Source organism: Anolis carolinensis, chromosome 1 (assembly GCF_035594765.1).
Source record: "Anolis carolinensis isolate JA03-04 chromosome 1, rAnoCar3.1.pri, whole genome shotgun sequence".
Classification (NCBI taxonomy): domain Eukaryota; kingdom Metazoa; phylum Chordata; class Lepidosauria; order Squamata; family Dactyloidae; genus Anolis; species Anolis carolinensis.
Window position 1 is genome coordinate 189,042,221 of NC_085841.1, and position 25,382 is coordinate 189,067,602.

Below are 25,382 nucleotides of genomic sequence, written 5' to 3' on the forward strand. Positions count from 1 at the left end.
CCTTACATACAATTCCTCTCCGGGGTGCAAAACGCGAGGGTAGAAATGTTGTAAATAAATAAACAACTGTCTTAAGGGGTTGCGTGCGGCATTAGGAAGGTTGTGCACCACTGCAGGCTTAACCCCTGGGCCCTTCCACACAGCCATACAACCCAGAAAATAAAGGTAGAAAATCCCACAGTATCTGCTTTGAACTTGGTTATCTGAGTTCACACTGCCATATATTCCAGGTCAAAAACAGATATTGTGGGATTATCTGCCTTTATTTCGTGGGTTATATGGCTGTGTGGAAGATCCCCCAGTTCCTCTGGTTACAGGCCTTCGAGGAAGGGGGGGAAGCGCGCAAGACAGAAGAGAAGGGAGGGGGGAGCGCGAGGCAGGAGTGGAGGGAGAGGGCGGGGGAGCGCAGGGTAGAGAGACAAGGGAGACAGCGCGAAGCAGAATAAAAAGGGAGGGGGGCAAAGAGCGCGCGAGGCAGGAGGGGAGGAGGGAGAAGGCGCGAGGCAGATAATAAGGGAGGGGGGAGAGTGCGAGGCAGATAATAAGGGAGGGGGGAGAGAGCGTGAGGCAGAAGGGAGGGGGAGTGCGCGCGAGGCAGGAGAGAAGGGAGGGGGGAGGAGAGCGAAGGCATGCTCGGCGGCGCTTGCTCCCTCCCTCCCTGGCCTCCTCCTCCTCCTCCCCCCCCTTCCCTTACCCTCCCCTCCGTCGGCCGCTCTGCTGCCTGCCTTGCCTTGCTTTGCCTTGGCTGCCTGGCCTTGCTGTCGCCGGCGCTGAGAGAGCCGGAGCGAGCGAGCGAGCGGGCGCGTGGTGTGTGTGTCCTGTGAGTGACGCGGCGGAGGTGTAGTTTGACGCGGTGTGTTACGTGGGGGAGAGAATAAAACTGCGGCGAGAGCCTCGGCGCGAACGAAAGCAGTGACGGAGCAGCCTCTGGCCGGTAAGAGGAGAAGGAAGGAGAGAGAAAGCAAAGCGAGCACGAAGGAAAGAAAGAGAGGCCGAGACAAAGGCGGACCAGAGAGAGAGAGGAGGCAAACAGGGAGGGGCGGCGGCAAGAGCAGCAGCCGTTGAGGCAGCGAGCGAGGGAAGGAAGGAGGCAGAGAGAGAGCGGGAGAGCCAAGCTTGGGCCTAACGCTCGCTCGCTCCCCCGCTTTCCTTCCCTCAGTAGTGAGGCGTTTTTAATTTCTAAAATGGAGCCTCTCCTTCCTGGTCTCCTGGCCCGGCTCTGCTGCTGGAGGAACAAAGAGTAATGGCGGATGGAAGCGGCCGGGCCAGGCAGAGCCGAGGCGAGCCAAGCCTGGCGGGCGGGCCGAGGAGGAGGAGAATGGCGGCAAAATGGGGGCAAAACTAGGCCACGGCGCCCTTGGGAGAGGCGTGAGGGTCTTCCCTCTATATTCCTCCCTTATCTCCATCCCTAAACGCTTTTTGTAATAATGATTTGGTAATAAACGCGCGCTCCTGGGGTGCAATGGCGAGGTTAACAGCCGCCTCTTGGTCTTCAGTCCTCCCTTCTCCGCCCTTTCGAGCCTCTTCCTCTACTTCCAAGGTGTCCCCCCATTATTAGGGCGGCAATACGGATCTAGTGGATCCAACACACACACGCCTCGCTCTTCAAGCTTCCAGCCAAGGAAGAAGTTAGCCGCCCCACCCCAGCTTTCTCTTGTCTTTTCCCGCCCATTGCTGAGCAGGGATTTCCTTGACAATCTTGCACTAGGAGTCCTGGGAGAAAAGGGAAGTTGTGATCCTCGTCATGATGGATCGTCATAATACCTGCCTTAGCTGTGCTTGAAGCAGATCCCCGAGTTTGCCCCATGTGGTCTAGTGGGGCCCTCCAGGTATTTTGGACTTCAACTCCCATAATTCCAAACAGGCTGTTAGGAATTATGGGAGTTGAAGTCCAAAACACCTAGAGGGCCCAAGTTTGCCCATGCCTGATCTAGTGTTTCCTCTTTTCACATAAAGCATCCATTTGGCAGGAGTCCCCCTCCACTGTACCAGCAAGACGTTTTTTTTGGGCTGGAGGAGCTACTCTACTAGTAATGGGGGTTTGCCACTTCCTCTTAACCCCACTCTATTGTCTTTTTAAAAAAACAAAGTGCTCCAAACCCTCCGAAAGTTCCTTTTGAAATAAAAGTATTTTGGATCAACGCTATTTTTGAACATCTTGTTTTCCTCACAATTCTGTGTGGATATGATGAAAGCTTGGGGGCTGGAAACTTGTATTTGCTTCATCTCTAATCCTCACTGCTCTGGGCTTTATTTTTATTTTTTCCCTGTTGATCTGTACTTGGTTGAGTGCTTAGGAGCAGCGCTGTATTAAATGCAGCAGTTGTGTTATTAATGCTTTGTTTTATTTGTAGGTTCAGTTTACATGGCACTCAGCAAAGCAACAAAGGGAGATCACTTAAAGCAATGCACTAAATTGGAGGGCTAGGAAGCGTGCAAGCAAGAAAAGTTTACACATACTGTATTTTAAGTTTAGCTTCAGCTATGAGTAGAGTCGTTCTGAATAAAGTGTTGAGTGTGTGGTGGGCAATTTCCCACTTCCCATTCCATATTGCTTCTCCCTCTGAACAAGGCAAATACAGTGTTTTATTTCCATTTTATGGGAAGCATTCTCATTCATCTTTCCCTATTTCTGAAGTTATTAGGATGAAATTTGGAGGCCTATTCAAATCTTATGTCCATAAGAGTCCAAGCCTCTGAGAGAATGTCTTTTCCCTCAGCTAAAAGTCATATTTTAGAACAGGCATGGGCAAACTTCAGCCTTCCAGGTGTTTTGGACTTCATTGTGGGAGTTGAAGTCCAAAACACCTGGAGGACCAAAGTTTGCTCATAGCTGTTTTGGAATCTAGAACGGGGGATTTGTCGTTGGGGTTAATGCTCACAGGCCTCTTTGGGCTGGAGGAACCAGTCTACCAGTAAAGGGGGTTTACCACTTCCTGCTAACCCCTCTCTGTTGTCTTTCAACAATGGTTGGGATTTCAGACATTGTAAAACAAAAACCTGGATTTTTAGCTGCATTGGAAGTTCTGAGAATTTTTTATGTTGCAAAATAGGCCACAAAGTAAAAGAGCTAATTTTAGCAACAGTATCGCAGTATATTAAGTTTCAGGGAAGTTACTTGGTGCTGATTAATGCACACTTCATAACAACATAGGAGAGGTTTTACCATGCTAACAACACAGTTTAGTTACTTTCTGTTATAGACAACAGATTTAGCCATCCCCCAAAAGTGAATTTCACTAGATAGATAGATAGATAAATAGATAGATAGATATAGTTGGTACTCTCAGTCTAGGATTCCTTTAAAATTTGCATCTCCTGAAGTTCCAGTTTTCAGCCAAACATTGCTCTTGATTGTTTTCCCTAACATGCTTTAATATATAAGCAGCCATATTTGAAGTGTCACTTTTTGTTATTGTTTTTGTTGTTCCTGTATTGCTTCCATTTCACAGAAATGTTCTCACGTATCCTTGTTTAGGCCACCAAACTGTGGCCTAAATCCAGTTATTACCCACAATTAGGAAAACTAATCTGAACTTGGTAGTTGAACATGAATTCAATAGATTCGATTGATCTAGTTGGGGGTGGCAATTGGATTTATACCTGTATTCACAAATGCAACAATTTCACACAGTTCTAAAGAGGATTTGTTACTAAATTCTAACATAATTTTGTGGCTTTACAAAATATTGCATACTTTTAATGAACAAGAGCTTCCTAGCTTCATGGACTAGAGCAGTGGTTTCCTACCTTTGGGCCTCCATGTGTTCTGGACTTCAACTCCCACACTTCCTAACAGCTGGTAAGCTGGCTGGGATTTCTGAGAGTTGAAGTCCAAAACACCTGGAGGCCCAAAGGTTGGGAACCACTGGACTAGAGCCTTCCCTGCCAAACACACTAGATGCTATGGCCTGAATGTAATAGAGTTAATGCCTTTATAGAAAGTTGGACACTATATCTCTAGATCTTTTTTCAACATAGGCCATAGCCCCTTTGAAAATCTGTCCTTAAGTATTGAGAAATTTCTAGAACATAATGGATATAGTGCAGTCAATTGGGGATTTGGTAATATGGGCCATCTTCCACAAACAAGCTGCAATTGGCATTTTGAGAGTGCCAGTTAAGTGTAAAAAAAAACACACACCTTAGGTATAATCCTCTGTTATAAAATATATACATTGATAAAGTGTGTGGAAAAAATGAGCCAAAAAAAATCAATTCTCAGTGTTATGGTCACTGACATTTTTTAAAAATAAATTTTCATTTTTGCTTATTTCATATTTATAACAATTAAATGATTTTCCTTCCAAAGTAAACTCGAGTAGTTCATACCACTTTCTTAGCTTTGTGAAAGAGACCTGCCAGGAAAAAAGTTGTGTCCTGTGTTTTAAAGTCATGCTACTCAACATTGTGGTCCATGAAATTGTGATGATACTCAAGCCATCTGCTGCCAGACCCTAGAAGACTTCCAAGACAAAAAAAGACCCCAATCCAAAACAAAACCCAATGGACACAAATATACTAGTGCATTGGGAGAAAAGAACATGTTGATTCTCCACATCAGATAACTTAAGAAGCACTGTTGAAAGTACGTACTTTATAGACTTAAGAGGAGAAAGTACCTGTGCCCATCACCATACTAATTGAAATCCCTGTAGCAGAGAACAGAGGAACTGGGTCATCTGCAAACAATATCTTTAGTTCATTTGGTTCTTCTGTCACATAGTTCCAGATTTTATGCATGCTTTGTAGGTTCTCTTTTGGTTTCTCAAATTTGGCATATTGGGTTTATTTAGTTGAGTATGGAGTGCACATTCACATCCCAGGCACCATACACATAGGAAGTGATTAGAGATGGCTTTTCTCTTACTTCAAAGTCATTTGTATTCAGTTGCCTTTTGTTGAGTTACGTGGAGAGCTACCCTGTTTCCCCGAAAATAAATCCCTGAAAAATAAGACCTAGTAGAAGTTTTGCTGAATTGCTAAATATAAGGCCTCCCCCAAAAGTAATACCTAGCAAAGTTTTTGTTTGGAAGCATGCCCAGCACCTGCCAAACAACACCAGAGCATGCAGGATTGGTAAATGTACATACCAGTTGTACATGGAAATAATGGTAGTAACAAGAAATTCTTGATAGGATTCACAGTTTGTCTGGTTATGCTGGTTTGTGATAACTACTGTACAGTATATAATAAATGTTCATTTTTTGTTCAACAATAAATGTGAATTATTCTTCATGGAAAAATAAGACATCCCCTGAAAATAAGACCTAGCACATCTTTGGGAGCAAAAATTAATATAAGACACTGTCTTATTTTCGGGGAAACACGGTAGATTGTGAAGTACATATTATGTCTAATAAATATTGATTTGTGGTCACTTTACAATTTTCATACTGTAGGTGTCCTGTTCTGATAGCTAAGGATCTTTCTCAAAACCTAGTTGTGTATGGCTCTCATCACATTATGCTAGTTTCAGACTCCCTTCAATTTAACAGAAGATGTTGCTTAGGAAACAATTTCTGTTAGATTAGTTATTTCTAAAGTATAGATATTGTACCCCAGTGAAATTGTTGCAAGTGTATGTAACACACACAAACCAATTCTGATGGCTGTTTTTAACATTTAAAAGAGTCAGTAGTGTCCCCAAGACTCTGTAATATGTTCTTAGACATTCTTTTTTTCCCCCCAGGTGTTTTTGGCTTGCTTCACCTTTTTTTACAGGCCTGTAAGACACTGTTAAAACAGGAAGTCTAAAGAAGAACATAAATAGTGTCCACTCTAAAATTGGATTGCAGGCGTAACAAAGGCAATGAGGCCTTACAGAATTCCAGTAAGAGCTAGTGTGCCCCTGACAACAGCTCTTCCCTGTAGTCCGAGGTGAAACCATGAGTTAATTTCAGATTATCTTATCTAAAGAAATTAGAAAATAATATGACCACTGACTGACATCAGTATTATTACAAGGGCAGTAGAAAAATTGCTTTTTTGATCATTTGTCCTCTGGAACATCTGGCAGTGATGAAGACCATCCTAATCAGTGTTATAGTCAGGGAACTTTCTTTAGTTTCATGTTTATATTGGACTGCCGTAGTTATTTCATCTAGATTTTTTTTATATCTTTGACATATTTAGTATATGCTTTGCCACATAACTATTCTCCTTGTTGACACTTGAAGATATTTGGAAGATGTTTGAAAGTTGTACACAAGTCATGCATAATAGCCAAATACTGGAGAAGGTAACCATAGCTTCTAGTCCATTAACCAGTCTTATAAAATGGAGCCATTTTTAGTTTTTTAAATGTGTTTATCTATAATCTGTATACTTATAAACCAAGAATGGGTAATTGTGATCCCACTTTAATGGACTTTTGTCAAGTAGTTTTCAAGTTTTCTGTCTTTAGAAGCATAACCTTGTCGACCTTGCTGCAATGCCCTTGTAGGATATAAGATCCGAGGACATGTTTGTGAATATATATTTCACAGGTAGTTTTAACAAAATCTGTTGGAGTTCATTGTTGGCCTATATGAATTCAGTGTGCCCTATAATAAGTGGTTCTCAGGCTTGCCTCTGCTTCCCATGAAAACCTTGTGCATTGTCACTACTGGAATAAAGTAACTTTTATTTGTGGATCATGCTGTGAATCAGTAAGGGTCCCTTTTTAAAGTGTAATAAGCCCATTTTTGTTTTGGCTGGTAATCTGCCTCAGGATCTTATCACATCTCTTCCTGATGACCTAAGGAGACCTATCTAACAGTTTGAGAAAAACCTCCTTAGAACATATCCAACTCTTGTGGCTTCAACAGCACAGAGGAAAGTTGGTGATATTATTATTATTATTATTATTATTATTATTATTATTATTATTATTATTATTATTATACCCTTCTTTATCTCCCCTGAAGGGGATTCAAACAAGCTAAATAAGCTATCTGTTCATTTAATTGAAAACCCCTAAATATTATCTTGAACCCAAATGTATTCTGAAAGAACAGCCATAGTCACAATTTGCAAAAAAATGTGTTAACAGGGCTTATGATTGTACTGTAATCAAATTGATCTCATTACACATATGAGCCTACAGTCACTTGAAAGTAAACCTGAATGAGCTCAGTAACATACAACATACATAATATATTGAAAATGATAACACTAAAGCCAGAAAACCCTTGTGTTTTTTTATTTCCATGTATATTTCTGGAAATCAGTTTTCATATCTTTTGATAGAGATTGTTTCCTTTAGGCTTATTTGAAAAATGAAATAAACATGAGCATCTTTTTACTTGATTCTAATCTGTATATTTTAAGGTTTACGTGTTACATAGTGCTCAATCTAAAGGCATTTGGATTGGCATTTTCAAATAAAATGAAAAATTGAACTGGTTTTTTTAGTCACTTTTCTGAATATCTGGAAAATGCCTCCTTTTCTATTTAATTTCAGTACAGCATAGCATACAGTATTTTTAGCTGTAGTTCTTGGAAAAATAAATTATATAATCTCATGTATAAATCTAAAAATGTTAGTAAATAAGTCAACCTCAAAAACCTGGATTGGCTTATTGATGGGTCAACATAAGTACTGCACCTTAATTCTTATTTACTATGACACCACTTCTGGCCTTTATGAATCCCTATGTGGGGAAAATGATGGAGACAGTTCTATGATGCTTCTTCTCAAAGGAGCGTATAAAGAGTAGAGGGCTCCGTGCTTTTAAAAAGTTCTCTCAGGACAAATTAAGCTTTTGCCTGTCACGACTCTGCTCAAAGAAGGAAATGGTTCCTAAGAATTAGTAATGAACCTTTTATCAAAAAGAAAGAACCATCACCATCTCTTGTATATAGTGGTGAAAGGCCTTTTTTAATACCTGAGTGGGAAAATGGTGATGGTGGTAGCAAGGACCATGCTGGCGCTTTCCCCTTTTCATGAAATGACCCTCAACTTATCCAAGGGTCATTTCAAAGTCCATAAATTGGCCCCTAAAATTTATCCTCAACTTACACATGCGGTCGAGTTATACACCATGTATGGTACTCACTGACAACTTTGCTTTTTGTACATTATCATATTGTTTTCTTAAACAAATATTTAGCCAGAAACTGATAAGGAATTCAGTTAGTTGCTGTTTTTACGGCTATGTTCAGTTTTACCCTGGGGATATAGCGAGCAACACTGTAAATAAGATTACCCCATCCCATATGGATTTGGCAACTGAAGCAATGTTGTCTTCTGTTTTCTTTCACAATAAAGAAAATACTAAAAAGTAAAAAAAGAAAATGCAAGTGGAATTCCTGTTCGCAAACTTTTAATTCTTTCCAATTATTAGGAAACCAGTCACTTTTATTTCAATAAAACATTCTTCCAAAAAGACATAAGTAATTTTTGTGAACAGAAATTCCTTATGCAGGTTACCCCAGCTAACTTCTCTGTTCTTATATATGCGAAGGAACAACCTGTGAACTGGACAACCACTCTTTCTGTACTGCACCATATATTCCCGTTTGGAGTGCATTCATTTGTCCTCTTAAAATCATGAAAGGTTTGGTTTTTAGTAATTGAGATTGATTATCTTCCTGTCTTTATAAGTTAACCACTATTTCATTTTTTACATATTTTATTTGGTGTTTGCATATTGAGGAAGCCATGTATTATTGTACATAGGTTGGTGTATTGTACCTTGTTTTCAAAGTCACATATGTAAGGCTGAGTTCAAGTTACTTTTGGAAAAACTACCAGTTCTGTGAAAATAATTTAGATGTACTTTTACACCAAAATGAATTTAAGGTGTTATATAGGGTGTCTCAAAAGTCTCTAGACATAGGAAAAATGAGCAAACCCATATTATATTATATTTCCCCATTTGAGTTTTACTTGTGGAAAAACTTAAACACCATGGTGTACAAGGAAAAGATCACGGATCACTTGGAACACATTCAAAATGCAATTACTTGCATAACAACAGATATATTGGAATGTGTTCACCATGAGTGGGGGAGAAAGAGGTGGCCAACACAGAGAGTATTTTGTAATGAATATTTTGTTTTTAAAAAGATACGTTTAGCTACAATTTCCCTGTGTCTGGTGACTTTTGGGATACCCTACATATAAATCTTTGGTGTAATGGGAGCTTATAAAGACTTGGACAATTAAAAACATTAGCAAATAAGACAAAAAGGGCATCAGATTACTTTATTGCAGGGGCAGACAAAGTTTACCTTACAGACTTTGGACTGTAAATCCATCAGTCCTAACCATCATAACCAATGTTGGGGTTGAACCACCAACATCTGGGGATACAGATATTCCTCATTCCTGATGTAACATTTTGACTGTCTCACACCACTATTTAACATATCTGATAACTTACTGTACTAATTTCTCAAACAAGAAACATGACTATAGCACCTATTATGCATTTAGAGAAACCAACCAAGACGAATAGGAAAGAAAACTGCTTCCTGATCAGATCTCACTTTGTAATTAGGAAGGATGCTCTTTCAGAACCAATAATTACATCATGAACATAGTCTTGAATACAGCTGCTATTTTGAAGATTTTACTGTATTAATATACATAGGGTATTGCCTGTATGGACACAATCTACATGTTATATATGAATTGTTTTATATTTTACTGCTGTTGTTTACTTCAAGTGAAAGAAAAATAATCACTTCCCTGATATCATAAAAAGGGCAATCCACCCCAACCAGAATTTAAAAAAACATAGCATAAGAATCCTTTAATTCTTAATCTCTTTAGATATATTGGAATTGCAACCTATCAATAAAAAGAGAGCAGGAATATTGTTGTAGCAACTTAAGGGCTCTAAAAAGAGTTATCAGATAATAACCACAATCCTGCATGGCTTAGTATAGCATGATAATTCCACATGCAGAACTATGCTATGCTAAGCCATTTAACATTCCCTGGACCTATCCTTGAGCTTCTGAAGCCACCTGGCCATGCTGTGCCTAGCAGACAGCAGAATCACAGAAGCATCTGGCTGTGTTCCTGTAATGTGATTATGACCCTATAGCCAGATGCAAAGCAATTACTGATTCCACTGAGGTTGGCCAGGTTCTAGAGGTCTCCGTGGCTGATGTAATAATTCACATTTAGCTATGGTGACATAGCCAGATATTTATCTGATCTTCCCTCATTTCCCACATGCAAAATGCAAAGTGGACTTCAATTTCTTTACTAAAGGTTAGGGGAATTTTGGACACTGCTGGTGGAGGAAAAGAATCCCAACCCCCATAGTCACCAAACATGGAGATGTAAGGCTAACTTAGACTTGCATATGCCACTAATGGTGTGCCAGCCAATGAGTGTGGCGAGCATGGATTATTCATCTAGTTGTGTACTGTTCTGTGTGGCCACTATTCATTACTCCAGATTAAGGAAAACCCTTTCACAATATGTGACCTTGTATCACTTTTGAAACTAAGAACTTTGTAGTAGACGTTTTTATGTATGTTATCTTCATCAGACACATAATATATTAGGATTGTGTATACTGGATGTATAGGATGCATCTGATGAAGGTAAACTGGGTACAAAAACTACAGACTTCTTTCTCTCAATTAGTTTCAAAGTTGATACAAGATTCCCTACAAAATTTGCATGCTTATTTCATCACAAAGAAAAGGATTTTTTAATTACTTTCAACATACCATATAATATGCTGTGTTTATTCTAAGGAACTGAAAGCTTGCTTGCTTCTCTCTTTATTTTATCTTATTTATGCATATAGGTGTGTATGTATGTATGTGTGTATGTGCGTGTAAGTGTATACACACACTCATTTGTATATACTGTACTCAGTCGTCTTTGAAATGGCTATTGCTTTCAAAGCCATAACACGTCTACTTCTTTAAATTGTGAAGCTGCAAGACATCTGAGAAACAATGTCTGGAAAGTAAGCCTTCTGTTAAATAACAGATTACCTGATGTGCAACTAATTTAGGCAATCAGGTCACTTAAGGGTATTTTCATATATGGAGTAAATTGATGTAATAAAAGTGATCAAGATGTTGAACTGCAACTCCTGTCATCTTTTACTACTGAACTAGGGTTGGTGGGAATTCTAGTTTAAAAATTTCTGGAGGAAAATAATTTATCTATCTGTGCTGTATTGCAACATAAGGATGACAGAAATAGCACTTACATAAATATTAAAATATAGATTTATCTCTCTCTGGTTCAGGAGTTGGAAACTGCAGAGTTTATATGCTGTAATGGCTGCCTTATCTCATATGCTAAAAATGCCCTCAAAAGAAGAGGAAAAGCTGGGCACCTTTGGTGGGTTGCAGTTCATTTAAAGGATGAAGCTATGGATCTTCTATCTTAATTCACTTTGAGGGGAGGAGGTAGAAAAGATCTGTTGGGAAGGGGTTAAGGGTGGCAAAAACTGTCTCAGAAAGATACATGAAATCCAAGGGCGCACTTCGCTTCCCTCACTCTATTTCCAGGACAAAATGAAAATGCCCATGTCTTTAATGCTGTCTGTTCAGACTGTTAATCTTAGCCAGAGGTCCTCAAATTTTTTAAGTGGAGGGCCTGTTCATGGCCCCTCAGACTTTTGAGGGACCGAATTATCATTTGAAAAAAAATTCAAATAAATTCCTATGCACACTGCACATGTCTTATTTGTAGTGCAAAAAAACCCAGCAACAATAAAAGAACAATACAATATTTAAAAATAAAAACAATTTTAACCGACATAAACGTATCAGTATTTCAATGGGAAGTGTGGGCCTGCTTCTGGCCAATGAGATAGTCAAGTTAATTAGGACTGTTGTATGCCTTCAAGTCATTTCAGACTTTGGGCAAGCCTAAGTCTAAAACTGAGAGTGGGGGCCAGGTAAATGACCTTGGAGGGCTGCATCCGGCCCCCGGGCCTTAGTTTGGGGACCCCTGATCTTAGCAGTAGCATACAAGGGGATAATTTCGCCTCTTGTTTTCCTGGAATGCTTTGGTACAATTGTCCTACATTCTTAACATCAGAATGCTATATTGCAAATACAGTAGAGTCTCACTTATCCAACATTTGCTTATCCAACGTTCTGGATTATCAAACACAGTTTGCCTCCAGCCCGGATCCACAGCTGTTTCTCTAGGCAGCAAGGATTGAACTTTTTAGGGATTTAATTTCCAAAAATGTTACTATAAGTTCATTTTATGCAATTCTATCCGAAAATGTTGTCACTGTACGTTCATTTTATGCAATTCTATCTTTATTTGTGGTCAATTTGTTAGTAGCCAATGTTTTTTTAGTCAGCTTTTTCAATACATTGCGATGTTTTGGTGCTAAATTTGTAAATACAGTAATTACTACTTAATTTCCCCATGTATTGAACTGCCTTTTCTGTTGATTTGTTGTAAATCATAATGTTTTGGTGCTTAATTTGTAAAATCATAATGTAATTTGATGTTTAATAGGCATTTTCTTAATCCCTCCTTATTATCCAACATTTTCGCTTATCCAACGTTCTGCCAGCCTGTTTATGTTGTATAAGTGAGACTCTACTGTACTGAATTATGGAGAAAAGAGTACCAAGCACACATTAATACCAATCGTATCTGAGGACTGAATAAATTGATTTTTAAATAGCCTCTGAAATTTTTAGTATGCATAAGCTTTTTAAGTTACACACAGAACAAATAAGGTATTAGGCAGACATTTCTGTGTCTTCTGAGATTTTCGGTTTCACTTTCAAACTTTCTCATCTAGCCCCATTGCCTCTAGCTTTGTAAGTTAATTTCTATTTGAGGCTTTAATTTGTTGCATAGCATTTCACCTATATGTAAGCTCACAGGTGCTTTATTAATATTTTAGTCCAAGCACTCCTTAACAATCTTTATCGCTCCTTTGGTGTGAGAGTATGTTTTTTTTAATGATTATAGGATTCTTAATTGTACCTGTGAATAATTTGTTATTTCTAATATATTGAAGCATGTAGATCACAAGACAGCAAAAGGTGAGCACTTTATAGCTTCATTGCTTTAAATGAGGGCTTAAGAGCCTGACTGCAACTCTCAAGTTCCATCTGGCCTTTCAGGTGTTTATCTTTTCACTGCACTATACCCTGCAACAGCCCTAGGAAGGCATGTAGCGTCAAAGCAGCTGCTTGATAAGGACGAGTCATGACCAGTGTATCATCATCATGCATATTCACACTTTCCTTCCTGAACCATCACTGTACTTGTCTACTGTTTTAAAAATATTCAATTACACGTTCAGTTTTAACATAAATGTATTGAAAGTTTTGAAAATCTGAAGTGAAAAAATATAGTATCCCAGCTACACAGTTTATCTGACAGGGTTAATAAATATACTTGCTCTCTGATGTGCTTCCAAGATATTGGCATATCTTTTACTCATAGCCCTAAAAGTTTCTTTATGAGGCTCTGATAGGCAAACACAAAACATTCAGCTTGCTGGTTCACACTCAACATTTTACTAAGTGGTATATGGTATCAGGAGAGTAATTTCTTATTTTCTGTCCTGCAATTCCTTTCTCTGTTGAAGAACTGCTATAAATGTTTCTGTTCCTCCACTGCAGGTCATGTGAGCATTCAGAGCTACAGAAGGGAAGGAATCATCCCTCTCATTTCACTAACCAGAAGTTAATAATAATTTTATTTTTATATCCCACCACCATCTCCCCAAAGGCTTATATGGGGACCAAGCCCAACCTAAACAAAGATTACAAACTAAAATACAATTAAAAACTTAATAAACACACAATCTAATTAAAATAATTAAAAACAGAGTTAAAACATCATAAAAATACACCAACCAACATCAAGAACCAGTAAACCAGGACATTGTGGGCATGATCAGATTTGAGAGGAAAGGGCAAGGACTTGTGCAAAATGTAGACTATAGGGCCAAGGCTGGGGTAAAGTGCTGAGAAAACCTAATCAATAAATTAAGGCTGGGCAGACCTGATCAGGGACTAAAATTGTCATTCAAAGGTCCATTGGAACATCCAGGTTTTCAAGTCCTTGCGGAAAGTGGACAGAGTGGGGGCTAATCTAATCTCCCCGGGGAGGGAGTGCCAAAGCTAGGGGGCCACCACTGAGAAGGCCCTGTGAGGTTGCACCCTGTTCTTGAATGTGGATGAGACAAATGCACTTAATTACTTCTTGGAGTGCTACTAAAAGTATCCATAAAATGTGCTTGCAATAGAGAGTTAATAATTTTGTTCTTCCATTAATTTAATGTATATTTACCAAATATGTAGAAGAAGTCACATTAGTGTTGTCTTCTTTAGGAGGATAACTCATTCTGGTTCCTTTTGGGAACATTTTGCCCCTGCTCTTTGTAATTGTAAAACTCTTACCTATAAAGACTAGAGTGAAGGAGCAGTCTCGATATTGATGATGGTAAGAAGGTTATATGTTTCTTAATCTAAACAGCATTTTGGAGTCTTCCAGACAATTGAGGGAAGGCTGTAGCCTCTTGCTAATTTCTGTGGGTGCTCAGCTGCAGATTTGTTCATGATGAGGCACTTTAATTTGTCATTCAAAATGTGTGCAGGACTACACTATATATCCATAAGGTAATCTGTCTTTGGGATAGATATAGTACTGATCAGAAATATAATGCAAAATAAATAGTAGGGGAAAGCAATAGATACTAGTGATACAAAGCTCTTGTTAGAACAGTTTGCAGATATATACACTAAAAATAAGCCGACACACTCTCTTAGAGAATATGTGTTTTGATTTGTAAACATTTCCCAATGTAAATATTTAATTTCTATTAAATAGTTACTACATCTGTGCTAGTCTAGAAATTTTAGTCAAAAAGATCAACCCAAAAAAACTGGGTCAGCTTATCCAGTGATTAGTGTGGGTAGTGTACCTTGACTTATCAAAAAAAGGAAAGAGCCTATTCTCTAAACAGAGTGGAGAAAGGCAATGGCTTAGTCTGTCCCAGGAGAACTTAATAGAAGGCCAGATCCTTTCTAGTGTCTTCACCATGGTGCTTTCTTCTGGCCATTTTGAATGCCGGGATAAGAAATTTGTGGTAGCAGCCAGGAGTAACTGCCCCACGCACAGGGCTGTTGGTGCTTTCCTCTCTCCACAGAATGACTCTCAACTTATCTATGGGTATATCAAAATCCACAATTTTGGCCCCAAAACATGCCCTTGACTTATACATGAGTACATATGGTAGGTTATTTATATCAGATCCTCAGATTCTTCCTCTATCTCGAACATTATTATCTATCCTGACAGGCAGCAGTGGGAGGTGTTGTTTTATGTTTTTATGTATTATGTTTTAAATTTTTATCTGTATTTTAATCTGTTGTTGTCTGGGCTTGTCCCCATGTGCACCACCCCGAGTCCCTTCGGGACGATGGAGGCAGGATACAAAAATAAAGTAGTAGTAGTAGTAGTAGTAGTAGTAGTAGTTGTTGTTGTTATTATTATTATTGGGCAAAGGTCTTTCCCATCACACATTAGCTGTTCTTTTTAACAGGAACTGCTAGTCAACCAGGAATATTCTTTATGCAAACCATATCCATGTTACTCAAGTTATTCCTTCCCAAGAACATATGGATTCCTGATTTCTCTAATAGTATACAAATTAAAGCGGGCTTTGAGGAGTTCTCAAATTGTGGAAGTGTGAGAAATGTATAGACCTCCAGATGTTGAACAGCAACTCCCATTGTCCCTCATCCATTATTGACTCTACTAAGACTGGTAGTAATGGTAGCTCAAAATATGGAAACCAACATGTTCTCTGTCCCTTCTGCAGTGTGATCACAAAATGGTACCCACATAGGACAATGTAGATTATTGGTTTGGGTTGGCCTTCCAAAGGGACCTCAACTCCTAGGAGTCTCTGCTGGCATGACCAGTGGAAAGGAGGTGTAGGAGTTGTAGTAGAACCTATGTGAGATCCCAGAAATTCCACACCAAGGTCAAAACAGAATCACACTCAATTCCCAATGAGGGATATGAGACAAAGAAAGCGATAATCTGGAATTGCATTATGGAAGGTGTGTAGGAGTACTGGCTCTGAGAGTTCTATGAACTGAAGAAAACATAAGTAATAAATAAATAGCAGGCCTCATCACTTCCACAGAGATACCTCTGGTCATATCACACTTTAAGTATATAAGTGTCTGCCATTCTCACCTATGAGAAGAATGAAAGCATATTTCTTAAGGGCATGAAAAGCCCTCTCCCATCAAGGTCTAGCTCCAACAGTCCTCCCATAAATGATACATTCTCCTTGTTCTCGCTTGAATCCAGTATCATAGAAATAACTTATTTTGACAGACATCACACATGAGTTAAATATAAAGCTCTCCCACTTGCATAACAACTCAACCTAGCATAGGAATTTAAAAGTAAGCATTACTAGGAGTCAGTAGTTCTGTTATTTACAGGCCAGGATTATACTAATTTTTTTTAGACATAATGGGATATTTTTCATATGTTAGCATTGACATACGTTCTGATATATTAAGTACATAGAACATTTGATGTCTAATGTTAATCCTCTGTTCTTTTCTTTGCTTAATAAAAAATAAACACTCACCTTGTGGCAGATGTGTCTTTTAAAAATGCATATAATAATAATAATAATAATAATAATAATAATAATATAATTCTTACCCGCCTCCTCAAGGCTCAAGGCTGGTTACAACACCGCTAAAAACACACTATCTAAAAATGTTCTACAAATACACATATTAAAACATATTTCTACAAAATACATATTAAAATACACAGAACAAAGATTAAACATAAGACACAGATTTAAAATTCGTAATTAAAACTCGCTGGGTAGGTGTGCCGGAAGAGATAGGTCTTTAGATGGTTTTTCAATTCCAACAGCTCATTTAGCTGTCAGATCTCTTCCAGCAGGTCTTGTCTGCTGTGTCTGCCACAGTTGCATCTACAGGAGGTGAAGTTTCTCACTCCTTGATAGGTAAACTGGTACTTCACGCACAATGCAAGTTGACCTTAACTGTAGTAAATGTTAGCCAGTGAGCTGTGGAATCATGCATCCAACTCCACAACATTTTGGGACCTCATCACACTAGAGTATGGATCCACCTTAAATCCAGTTTCTTCCACCTGCAGAATTCTGGGACTTGTAGTTTAAGGAGGGGCCTTTAAACTGCTCAGTAAGAGAGTTCCTGGGTCTCACTAAACTACAAACCCCAGAATTCTGCAGGAGGCAGAAACCGGATTTAAAGCGGTTCGCTGCTTTAGTGAGTTGAGGCTGCATGATGCAAATTATTCTAGTTCATCCTTTGCTTGTTCCAGTAGAAACTCACAACTTTGGTTTCAAATCCCAGGCAAGTAGATAACTGAGTTCACATTGGTACAACTCTTAACACTGTAGTAAAGAACAACAGCTGATGCATAACACTGACCTATACTGAAGGGGAGTTGGCAGCTAATATTGGAGGGGTGGAGAAGAACACAGAATTCTATTAGTCACGATTTTTTGTTTTGGGGTGCGGTGATAAACTTCAGAGCTGGTAACAGGATACTTTGGGAGCATAAATTCATTTTAATAAAAGTGTCAGGTGCAGCAGTGAACATCAATAAATGGAATGTGCAAAAATGGGAGAGAGCCAGTGTGCTGTAATGATTTCAGGATTAGACTGCAACTCTGAAGACAAGGGTTTGAGTTCCCAGTCAGCAATAGACATCAATTGGGTGACTTCAGGCAAGTCATACTCGCAGCTTCAGAGGAAGACAAATGCTGCCAAGAAATCCCTGTGATAGGTTCACCTTAGGATTGTCATGAGTTGGAAACAATTTGAAGACACATCAAAGAACAAAATAAATGAAGGCAGGCTTTATAGAAGACTTGTTTGAATCTGAAGCAGGAGTTTTTTAATGGAAGTTCTAGATGTTTTGAATACCTATCGGTATTCACACTTAAGTCTCAATCCATAAATGACCTGATATAAAAATCTGGTGTTTCTGTATTCAGAATTATCAAGGTGTACTTAAAACAATCAAGTCAACAACACTCTAAATACAAACCCAAAGAAGTAGCGAGCTATATGATATCTGCTCTAAGATACCAGTGTGTGAACCTGTTATTTTCTCAATATTTAGCAGCTACTTTATCAATACACTCTGCCCTCTTTGAAACTGAAGCAGAATAAAGTATTCCCAGTTGATAGTTTTTTTAAAAAAACAAACAGAATGAGGTTTAACTTCACAATGTGATCAAAAAACAGTTTTTAAACTTTAAATCCATCATTTATCCTTCTTTCAACCACACGGTGTCTTGCAAGAAGAAATTACAAATTGAGCAGACTTTTATATATTCCAAATAAAATACATTTGCCCACTGGTGTATTTTATAATTCCACTAACACAGTCCAGAGCTAAACATATAAATAAATAAAATAAGATGATTATTTAAGAGTAATAATAATATACATATTTTAAAGAGTTGTTTTAAAATGGAGCACATATAAATAAATATTAATTAGTAATTTCAATCTGTAAATAGGAAATGGGGTATTTCTGGAATCTCTAATGCAGAGGGTGAAGAATATCTGGCACACTAGACCATAGTTCCCATCAACCTAGCCAGCATAACGAGTGACAAAGAATACGAATTCAGTCCTTTTCTAATACTAGTGAACAAGTACTGCCTCATTGTCTCCCAAGCAGTTCACTATTCTGGCCCCATACTCACTATTCAAATCATATTCTGTAGCTAGCTATTCCTAGGCTCAGGCCAGCAGAATGATCCTAGGGCTATGTCAGTGCCAGCCAAGAAAAACATGGGAGATGAGAAGTGAAGCAACGCACAGCACACACAGGCCATAGCTCTGCAAGTGTTAAATGTCATTAGCTCAGCCCGTCGACAGCGGAAGCTGAAGCTCCATACAATTCCTTATAGTTACTATTACCACATAGTGTGCCATAAAGGACAGTTTCTATTGGCTAGTTCTTTGGGTTTTGTGAGTACAGCCAGCTAAAAGCTATGATTAGCATGATGCTTCTTAATGGGAAACAGAAAATATAGTTAATGGAAAGGATAGCATATTTTTGAAAGTTAAAAAAATACTCTTTAAAGGTGTAATTTCTTTAGTCACTATGAGTTTTTCAAACTTGCTTATATATAGTGGTATTAGTGGTATTAATTCAGTGATGTCTTCTTTGTGTGGTTAATACAAGGTACTGGCATTTGGGGACAATGCCAAAAAATAAGTATTGTTTGGATGCAGGATGACATGGGGCTACTCGTATATTGGGTACTCTTATGCTCTTTAGTAAGAACTAAAGCTTATGTTTCTTGCCAAAATTTTAGGTTTTGAATCAACTTACGTTACCTGAAAGTTACAACAATACATTTGTGTGATCAACAGTACAGTATCTCCATGTTTATTGATACTGCAATTCATTAAGGTATTTGGTGATATTTTCCATTCATAATTCCTGAGATGGCATGGGGTGTTTAGAAAAACAGATATCTGCTTGTCTGTTTTTTTTTAAAAAAGATCAGTTTGCCTGAGAAAAACCTTTGTTTTAGTTCAGAGGTAGGAGAAAAAATATGAATAAGTTCCATGCAAAAACATTTCAGAAAGTAGGTGAGCCTTGCCTCTAGTTTATTGTTGATTGGGTGAAGCTGGGAGCTAGTTTCATGCCCCAGTACTGGCCATGGGTTCTACTTCCCAAATTCATTTGCAAAGCAATCTGATGTGTTTTGATGGCAAAGAAATGTTAAAACAAATAGAATATGTATCTTCTAATGGATCTTTCCTGGCTGGCTACTAAGTGTACTGTTGCAAGTTTGTTTATGCAGAAACTCTTTTAAAACAAGTGCTTATTTCAATGGCTTTTAAACCAGATTTTAGCAGTTTTGCTGCCAAGTTTTGGTGGCATAAACCAGGGCAGGATAGGGACTTCAGTGGTTGCATATGAACCATAGGTTAACCATTTTTGCTTTACTGAAACCAAGCCAAAGAAAATATAATAAATAAAGTGATCACAAATTAATCTTTCTCTGCTTAACCATATCATAATATCTTCTTTTCTTCAGTGTTTTCCCTATGCCTGTTTTAGATTAAAACTCCTGGCATAGAAACCTGTGCTAGTTAGAGGAAAGAAACTGGGGATACATTGGACAGTAAAAGCCTGCAGTGTTCAAATGAGACATTACCACTTTTAAATTATTAGCAGGTATACCTTTTTTCCTTTGATAAGTTGGAGGAATTCCTGACAGTCCCAATATTGATTGCAAATGCTAATTGTGATTTGATTCAGAATTAGAATTAGGAAGGGAAGAGTATCCAACTCCCAGAAATTATAGACATTTTCTGTTATCCGTGCTACTAAGATCCTAGGCATTGATGCTGACCATGCAGTATATGGTTTTCTATGAGAAGCAGTTCATGATGTAGTTAAAGAACTGAAGGAGATAGCCAAGGGGAAAGTAGTTGAGGGCAAAGCATAGGTTTTTGGAAAAGGTAGGTCTGAGAACAAATGGCATGAAATGAATCTCTTTCTAAAGGACAGACATATGCTCAGTGATCTGAGAAGTAAAATATTCTTCCACATTGTTGAAAAAGAAGTGTGTTCAGACATATTTCAGAGTTTTCTTGTCAACCTTTCTAGAATTTGACTTGTCAAAGAATGTGTTCTTTCAACATTCAGTTCTTGAGTTATGAAGGTACGAATAATGGAGAATCTAATAAATGATAAGTTTCTGAATAATCAAGCAGTGGTCTGAATTATACTGTCAAATAAAATTCTATGTGTCAGCCCAAAACTAATTTTCTCTTTTCTAATATTGATTTGAACCTTGATCCAGTATTGACAATCATCTGAAAAACAATGTCTGAAATCCATTGTCCTGTGATTAAGCTTTTGAATTTTATTCACAGTACAGCCTTCCTTTCCGTCATAATTATACCATCAACATTATAATATAATAATGAAAAACAGACCAAATCTCAAAATCAAATGCAATGGAGGACAGTTATAAAACAGTAGTTCCCGACCACAAGTAACCCCAAACCAAATTTCAGTAACATTTTCTCTAGTTTTTATCTACCTACAAGTGCTAAGTGGAAAGTACAAATTTCTGGTGGAAGAAATGCCCAATGGAATCAGCACCACCAAAAGGCCAACTGACAGTAGTGACCTTCTTTAATGGTTCTTGGCCTGCTGTTATGCTTCATTTCTGAATTTTAACACATGGATGTATTTGTATTTGAGGGAGAAACCAACCCAAATACACATTGCATTTGGGCTTGCAAACTCTAATAACTAGTGAAATTGTGGCAGTAAGCATATTTGATGTGAAAGTTAGAAAGCATATTTTAGACTATGATCATGCAATGTGTGGTTTCATTTCCAATTTTCTCTTTAGTGTGAACATACTTTGCTGTGAAATTCATGGTTAATTACCACATATACTCATATATGAGTTGAAAAATGTTTGACAAAAAATTGAACCAGAAATCTAGGTCAACTTATACACAGGTTGATGCAGCAATGCCACTTCTGACCTTTTGTAATGCTGCATGCTTGAAAAGTGGGAGCAGCTCTTTGACACTTCCCTGCCTCTGTGTAGAGAGCAGAGGCAGTCTTTTTAAATGTTACTGGGACAGACTAAGATAAACCTGAGTTCTAAGCTACTAGAAAAGCACACGCCCCTTTTGCAGACTGCCTCCTGTCTCATCTGTTGCTGCCCTGTGTTCACACTTCTGCTCTGGCTTTGATGATGATTGCATACTTGTCTCACAGCCAACATAATGGCTATTTCTCCTTGATTATATGTTAGATACTACAAATCTAAGCAAGTAGATTACCACAAATGTGCAGCTGTATTACAATGGACAGTTATAACTAAAAATACTATGGTGCCTTTAGATCAAGAAATTGCAGACCAGTCAATCTATTAGAATGGATTGTAAAGGAATCTCTTTGCAAGTATCTTGCTGACAATACAGTGAACAACAGAAGCTAAAAGGGGGATTTCAAGAATAAATCTTGCCAAATTATTAATCTTATTTTTTAATAAGGTCTCTAGCAGATAGTGGTAGTGCTGTGGATGATTTATCTGGAATTCAGCAAAGCTTTTGATAAGGTTACCCATAATGTAAACTGATTACATGTGGAATAGATGGGAACACTGTCAATTGGAAAACGGTGCTCAAAAGAATAATTGTCCATAGCAGCCCTTCAAACTGAGTGGAGTTCTGCCTTACCGCCATTCCCCTTCAACATTTTTATCAATGACGTAGATAAATAGAATAAATAAGTCCATGTCAAGTTTGCAGTTGACACAAAACTGGATGGGTGACTTACAGTGAAAGATAGGAACAGAATTTAAAAGGACCTATATAAATTAGAAAATTGAGCAAGAATTAATAAAATGAAATTTAAATATACTGGTATAGTGCACAACATGGCACGACTGTACATTATATAAAAAGAGCCTTGGAATTATAATTTATCATAAATTGATAAATTGCCTTGTTAAGCTCATTTTAAGCTAATTTCATTTTAAGTTAAGTTGTTTTTGCAGATACATTTTGCGACACATCGTGTTAAATACAGTAATGTAATTTTTTTGCTACATGAATTTTTAATACAATAGTTCTTGTTGACCTTACATTTATTGAATAAAATTTTAAAGTTGGGAATCAATTTTAAACACAAGGAGTTTGATCCAGAGAAAAGATCACAAGACAGGGTTGATGGAAGCTGACTTTATTGTTCCCCCATCCCTATGGCCAGGCTCCTTAGCCCCCAAACAGGCTCTCCCAAGGAACAGAAGATCCTGCTAAATGGAGTGAGTGCAGTATTGAGGCTGTGGGTTAGGAAACACCCTGAAATCTGACAAAGGCAACTCCTCACATCATGTGGTCCCCTTTAGCACCAATCTCAAGCCAAGTTTGTTTGGGAGGCTGCAGCAGGAGGTATCCTCTGCAAGCTAAATTACATGCCTTTCTGTGGGCCCTACCCACTTACTAGAGGGGTTGACAATAGGTTTAGGCTTGTGTTGTTAACTCCTGGTTGTTTATACGCATATCTGTAATTGCTAAAATATCTATGCTTATGCTTAAAGCACTATGTGTAAAAGGGGGGAAAGTTATGTGGCACAACTTATGCAATAACCTGGTGATATATTTAATATAAGCAAATCCTTAGGAAGGAAATGTACAGAACATAAAAAATTAAAACAATAATGCAAATTGTTACATTATAGGTAACTAAATGACCATGGAATCTGGTGCAGACAACCAGCAGAGTGGAGACGCAGCTGTTACAGAAGCAGAAAATCAACAAATGACGGTACAGCCACAAATAGCAACATTAGCCCAGGTACAAAGCTGGCCCGATTTGGCCTGGGTGCTATTTTCTATATTTCAACGTTCTATTTCCATTTAAAAAACAAATCCTCCTTCCTCGTTTTTTTTTAATGGGAAGAATCTTCTTGAATGTATGACACTTGGTCTGTCGTACTCAAACTCTTACATTTTTCCTCACTCTCAACTCCTCCAATACAAAAAAAAGACAATAGCTGTCCAGAAAGGTCAGGAAAAACTTGATGAAAATGCAGTCCAGCCCCAAAAACTGCTGTAATGTAGGGTATGCATGTCTGCACACGCACTTTCCTCTCTGATCCCTTGGCTGCAAGCACTACCTGAAAGGCTCCTTAATAAACAATTAGAGCAGGGGTCCCCAAACTAAGGCCCGGGGGCCGGATGCGGCCCTCCGAGGTCATTTACCTGGCCCCCGCCCTCAGTTTTATAATATAATATATTGTATATACATATAATATTGATAATAATATTATAATGTAGTACAATATAACACTAATAATAATACCGTATAATAATATTTATTATATATTCTATATTACATATAATATTACTAATAATATTACAGTATAGTGGTATAGTTCAATATACTAATCTATAATGCTAATATTGTGCTATGCTAATAATATAATATATTGTATGTACATATAATTTGTAAGCCAGTCTGAGTCCCCTTTGGGGTGAGAAGGGTGTGATACAAATGTAGTAAATAAATGCAGTAAATAAATAATAAATAAATTTTAGACTCAGGCTCACCCAAAGTCTGAAATGACTTGAAGGCACACAACAACAACAACAACAACAACAACAACAACAACCCTAATTAACTTGACTATCTCACTGGCCAGAAGCAGGACCACACTTAAAATTGAAACCCTGATCAATGTATGTTGGTTAAAATTGCTTTTATTTTTAAATATTTATTGGTCTTTCATTGTTGTTGTTGTTGTTTTTGCACTACAAATAACACATATGCATCGGAATTTGTTTGTATTTTTTTTCAAATGATAATCCGGCCCCTCAACAGTCTGAAGGATTGTGGACCGGCCCTCGGCTTAAAAAGTTTGAGGACCCCTGAATTAGAGTATAATTCTCCTATCTGCACTACTACTGGCATGCTACCACTTTTAATAAAAGTGACAGGAGCCACCAGCTACATTTGGACCATATTTATGCAAACAGTCAAATATGTTGTTTAAAAAATTACATAAGCACAAAACTCCATTCTTAAAGCAAAGCGTGACAATGAATTTGACAGGTTTATAGACTGTTACAATATATTACATTAATTGCTACAAAATGAACCAGTTTCTGAGCAGACAGGGCTAATTTCAGAGCACCTTGGCTCTGTGTGTTCGTTAACCTTTTGCCAACACGCATACGTTGCTTTCCTTCCTTTGTGAAATTAAACCCAGAAGTATCAAATTAACCATACTTTCCCATTTCATCCAAGATAATAATCTATAGTTATCAGCTTCAGAATAAATCAGGATCTTCAACCAAAATCAAATTGTGGTTTAAGATTTTATTTTTTCCCATAGCTGGTGACTGTTGTTTTTCCAATCCAAATTACATGGGAAGCTATTGTCATTTGCTCCCTTGTTTCTTGTTACATTATGCAAAAAGATGGGAGAATGGGCTGCATACAAATGCAAAAGGTTTGTCCATATCTCACCCTATTAAGTCAAATTTGTCCATCACAGTTTTGCTGTACTGTGATCAAGAGATTTCTTCCATTGCTAAAGTAATGGCTCTTGTTGTCTCTCTTTTTTAGGTATCTATGCCAGCAGGTCACGGAACATCTTCTGCTCCCACTGTAACCTTAGTACAGCTCCCCAACGGGCAGACTGTTCAAGTCCATGGTGTTATTCAGGCTGCCCAGCCATCGGTGATTCAGTCTCCACAAGTCCAGACAGTTCAGGTACATGGAAAGGATTTTAAAAATTGCACTATCTAATGAAGCATACCTTAATTATTCCTTAGTGTCATTCGTTAGTATATGCCTATGATGTGTCCATTGATTTTTTAAAGGAAAATTTTATACT

General features: G+C 38.0%; 1 protein-coding gene across 3 annotated transcripts in view; it reads left to right on the forward strand.

The window, feature by feature from the left end:
• Positions 1 to 593: 593 nt before the first annotated feature.
• creb1 (cAMP responsive element binding protein 1) overlaps positions 594 to 25,382 on the forward strand; it is a 44,257-nt gene continuing 19,468 nt past the window's right edge. The window contains exons 1-4 of one of the 3 annotated variants that reach the window (XM_062962552.1): positions 595 to 934; positions 19,314 to 19,411; positions 23,223 to 23,338; positions 25,112 to 25,258. In XM_062962552.1, coding sequence (XP_062818622.1) covers positions 23,231 to 23,338; positions 25,112 to 25,258 — 255 coding nt within the window. In that variant the 5' untranslated portion in view covers positions 595 to 934; positions 19,314 to 19,411; positions 23,223 to 23,230. Of the gene's footprint in view, positions 935 to 19,313; positions 19,412 to 23,222; positions 23,339 to 25,111; positions 25,259 to 25,382 lie in introns of all 3 variants that reach the window. The other 2 variants (XM_062962558.1, XM_062962548.1) reach the window with 2 other exon arrangements.